The 4,834-nt window shown below is 45.8% G+C and overlaps 1 protein-coding gene across 1 annotated transcript; it reads left to right on the top strand.

Annotated features, from left to right (window-relative positions):
- The first annotated feature begins 451 nt into the window (after positions 1-451).
- Positions 452-3,021, top strand: LOC119320733. Its single transcript, XM_037594695.1, has 2 exons — positions 452-1,547; positions 2,771-3,021. Exons 1-2 carry the CDS (start codon positions 452-454, stop codon positions 2,776-2,778), a joined length of 1,104 nt encoding a protein of 367 aa, XP_037450592.1. The 3' UTR covers positions 2,779-3,021.
- Positions 3,022-4,834: the final 1,813 nt, after the last annotated feature.

Raw genomic sequence — 4,834 nt, 5'->3', positions numbered from 1 at the left:
AAGGCATAGTGCATATGCTAAACACTCCACTCAAAGAAAGGAAAGGAAACCCTAAGGTGGCGGAAAATATCACCATTGCGATTGACGACACTTGAACTCTGATTTATGGATGAATGATCCGCAACATATTGATGGAATCTTCTGGCTTCAAGCTGAAAACACATCTATATATATCCTAAAAATGGTTTGAAAATTTTCCGGAACCACAAAGGTTAAAGCAAGTGGGAACTTAGAATTGAAAGCCACAGGCACACAAAAAATTAAAATAAAAAGGCAAAATCGTGTGTGCCCTCAGCGTGCCGGGCCTCATTGTTGGTCCATAGGGAGCTGCGGTCGTGGGCTTTCTTCTTCCAGTGGGCTTAGTTAATTTGAGTCCCCCTTCGTGTTGGCCGTGTCGCTTTAGGTCATCCCAGCGTGGCGGCTGCTTCACCATCCCCCTCCCCCCTGCCGCATGAGCTGTGAGGAGGGCGAGATGTTGCCAGCGGCGGCGGCGGGGCCGCTGGACGACGACGACCTGCTCTCCGAGATCCTCCTCCGCCTCCCGCCGCTCCCGTCCTCCCTCCCCCGCGCCTCAGCCGTCTGCAAGCGCTGGCGCAGCCTCGCCTCCGATCCAGCCTTCTCCTGTCGCTTCCGCCTCCACCACCGCCGCAACCCTCCACTACTCGGCTGCTTCCACACAGGTGCCGAAGGCATATCCTTCGAGCCTACTCTTGAGGCCACCGATCGTGTTCCGCCCGGGCGCCTCTCCTTGCAGTCCGACCGCGGCGACCTCTGGTTCCTCGGGTGCCGCCATGGCCTCGTATTAATCTTCGGCAAGACACGGCTGCAGTTCATGGTGTGGGATCCCGTCACAGGCCACCAGCACTACATAGCCCACCCGCCGGGGTTGGGTGTGAACAAGTACATGATCAACGGGGCGGTGCTCCGCTCATCTGCCGGGGACGTCCACTTCCAGGTTGTCTTGGTAGCGATACACGATGGACGAGCGCTCGCCCGCGTTTACTCATCAGAGACCAGGTTGTGGGGCAATCTCATCACAACGCCGATTACATCCATATCCAAGAAGAATTTTCTGACATATGTTTCTATGGAGCCCGCTGTGCTGGTTGGGCATGCTCTTTACTGGATGCTCTCTGGAACTACGCATATCCTCGAGTTTGATTTGGAGAGGGAGAGCCTAGCCGTGACACGGATGCCAGTGTATTTGTCTGGTGCCATGTGGCTCAAACTCATGCCGGCAGATGATGGTAAGCTGGGTATCCTCTATGTGTCAGGCTTCACCGCCCAGTTATGGAAGAGGAACACTGACTGTCAGGGTGTTGCTTCATGGGGGATGGGAACAACTATTGAACTGGACAAGCTACTTTCTCTTGATCCAAGGGCGGACGTTGTAATTATACAGGGGATTGCTGAGGACACTCATTTGGTGCTCCTGAAGACCGCTACCAGCCTCTTCACGCTCAAGCTTGAGCCATTAGAGTTCAAGAAACTTTTTGACACCAAAATATGCCATCGCTATTATCCATTTGAAAGTGTCTATGCAGCAGGTAATAGCATGCCTTTGCACTGTCGGTATAACAAAACCAAGTTACTTTTTGATAATTGGTTCATGGAATGCCTCTCACTTCCTTTCATGTTAAACTAACAATTTTAAGTAGTGTCATATCAATTATTCTTTTGCTACTTGATATGATCTCTTCAATACATACCAGTTTTGTTCCGTCGTGTTCTGTCCCAATGGTTGTGTTGTGGTGTCTATGTAATTCTTATGATCTGGAAAAACATTAGCCTGTGATATCCAGTTTAGCTGATGCTGCCAGTTCTGTTTCTGTGGCCAAGTTGAAAATTTTATTTATGTAACAAGTGACATGCAGTACGGAACTGTATAATGGTAGTGCTAGTGCATTCATGCAGTATAGTTTTTCTCAAGGTGAGATACATGAACAGTTCTGTTTCTGTACCCAGGCGACTTGATGGCATCATTCTGCTGTATTGTAAATACATATGATGCCAAGTTGTTCTTAATATTCGCATATGTTTATTAACACTACCGTTGGACACTGTGGTTTAAGTCAGAGCTAGGAAAGTTTTTCGTGAGTTTAGTGTAGCGGCGAAGTTATTTTTTAGAAGATGAGATACATAACAGTTGGAGACAACTTCATTAAAAACTAGCTTGAAGTAACTTAAATATCAAATAGATGTATCCTATGTATGCATAGTTAGAAGCTTAAAGCGAGCTATTTCTTTTATTCAACATTGTTATCTCTGCTTATTGTGATAATAATCTTAAGTCCATAACAATTAGTTGGTTTTAAAATTATAAGACAATTGTTCATTTTGTCAATTTTTATGATGATCCTGCTGAAATGGCGAGTCAATTTTTTCCGTTAGATAAATAAGTTGAATTTCATTCTGTATCTTCAGGCTATATATTTGTTTATATCTAAATAGCCATGATCACTTGTTTTACTGAGATAAGATGCAGTAAAAAAACTTGAAGATGTGAATGTGATAACAATAGAAGTTGAAGCCGTGGCACTACAAATTGACTGTCTTCTACTCTTTGTGTTACTATTCTTTGCTTATATTGCTATTTTTCCAATAATGTTGTGATGATTCAACTTTGGAGTTTTTCATAGGTATGATTTTCACAATGGTTAAGCTGATAGTTAATTTTTGAATCATAAAAAATGTCAGATTGTATAACTTCATCTTTTCCATGAACGGACAGTACAGACTAGTTTGATTCATGGTATTGATTGCTACACAGGTACCTAGAATTGTATCCCGGTTTGCTGAGATGCGGAAATGGCCCTTTTGCTGAAGGTTCTTTGGCTTCACCTGAAGATCAGCCATCTACACAGCGTGCACTGGTCATCTGGGAAGTAGTCCTGTAAGAGGAGTTAATCATTTAGTTTGCCAACTCCCCTTTATTATTGAATTTCTGGACACAATTAGCCGACTGGGATGATGTAGATACATTGGCTTGCTTCGGTTAATTAGCACTTGCCTTGTGGTTCATTTGCCATTTGCTTTCCTGGAAACACGTTGAAGCAAGCTTGCCCGCTTAATGATCTTTGCTTACATTTTCTGTCTTCTTACTGTTTCTGTTTTATTGTGCTTCGTGCTCTCTTCTCCCTGCAATAAACACTTAAATGGTAATACAGTTGATTTACATGGTTGGAAGTAGTAATAATAAGTGCTGCTTCCCTTCATGATCAGAGCAAATTCAGTATATATATAATACATTAAGTTTGATTTTACCGGGTGTCTTGAAAACGCAAGAAATGGTGTCTTAAATAGCTAGAATAGAAATAAGAAAATGCAGTTCGTTCAGTCTTCCTATCCTATCAGTTGAGATTCATATTTGCTCGGTGAGAAGTGAAAAATCGTACACTTGCATTTGATGATTCAGGTGCCAGCCTTAGTTTAGCATTTAATTGAAACATAGAGTATTTCCCGTGCATGGAATGGAAGCTTCCATCGGTAATTATCAAACTTACTCGAGCTCATGCCAGTGTGCCATGACATTTGTCTGGACCTTTAATTTGAATGCTTGTCAACATGCCAAGCAATGAAGTACGTCAACACCATCTTGTAACGGGAACTCCAGAATAAGCCGGGCGTCCTCGGGAACAAACATATCCAGCACCAGCTGCTCGTCGCAGCCTCCTGTAGCACGACCTCCACAGCTTTGCGGTCCTATCAACGTGCGCCACCTTTAGCCCCTAGACATCCAGGCCATCGTTGGTGACCGTAACCGGCGGTAACCCGAGCTTGAGCCGAGTGATCATGGCATTCAAGATTCAACTCTCCTCCCTCCCTGCCTTGTTAAATCACCCGAGGGCACCTCATAACCTCGTCTTCGGCGACGGGAACCGTGAGCCTTGCCCGATTCTCTGTGCCGGTATAGAGCGAATGAGAGAGGAGACACTAGTAGAAAATAGGGCTACCGTTTGGGCCTAGCCAGCACATCAATCTCGGTTCTTCAAGAAACCCATGGGGAGTATTAGACCCGGTTCGTGAGCCCAGGGGGCCGGCCGGGGCCTCGTGGGCATTGGTCCCGGTTCGTGTGGAACCATTTGTCCCGGTTCAAGCCACGAACCGGGACCAATGGTCCTCGCTCCTGGCCCACAACCATTGGTCCTGATTCGTGGCTTGAACCGGGACAGAAGGGGGTTCTTTATCCCGGTTCATGCCATGAACCGGGACAAATAACTTGCCTATATATACCCACCGCCGCGGTAGAGCACTCCAGTGCTCTGTTTTTTGAATCCGGCGAGGAGAGGGCATTTGGGTGCTCTAGTTCACCTCCTATGCACATGAGGTGTTCGATGAAATGCCCGAGCCACACTAGTTAAGCTTTCTCCTCTCGAAGCTCGATCTCGGACCTCCATCTTTTTTCGAGATTTGTCTAGATTTAGCGGTCCGTCACGCCCCGTCCCCGTTTTCACCGCCGTTGATCGCCCGTGCCGATCTCGTCGCCGGCACCACCGTGGTGAGCCTCTTGTTCTTATCTTCTTTCTGATACTTGTCTGATTTTCTTACTTTAGGTAGATATTTGTCTGATTTTCTTACTTTTGACACACATAATTATATATAATGCACGCAGATGAACCGGCAATGGATGTACGGTGACAGACACACCTCCGAGTACATTAAGGGTGTGCATAATTTTCTCGAAGTGGCTGAGGCAAACAAGCAGAATGGTTTTATGTGTTGTCCATGCACTAAATGTGGGAATACGAAGTCTTACTCTGATCGGAAAATCCTTCACACCCACCTACTTTACAAGGGTTTCATGCCACACTATAATGTTTGGACGAGGCACGGA

This window comes from Triticum dicoccoides, chromosome 6B, assembly GCF_002162155.2.
Source record: "Triticum dicoccoides isolate Atlit2015 ecotype Zavitan chromosome 6B, WEW_v2.0, whole genome shotgun sequence".
In the NCBI taxonomy this organism is placed as follows: Eukaryota; Viridiplantae; Streptophyta; class Magnoliopsida; order Poales; family Poaceae; genus Triticum; species Triticum dicoccoides.
This window is presented reverse-complemented; position numbering and strand designations above follow the sequence as displayed.

Bases quoted from the DNA above. Each gene is read 5' to 3' on its own strand.
- LOC119320733 (XM_037594695.1), top strand. From the start codon at position 452: ATGAGCTGTGAGGAGGGCGAGATGTTGCCAGCGGCGGCGGCGGGGCCG.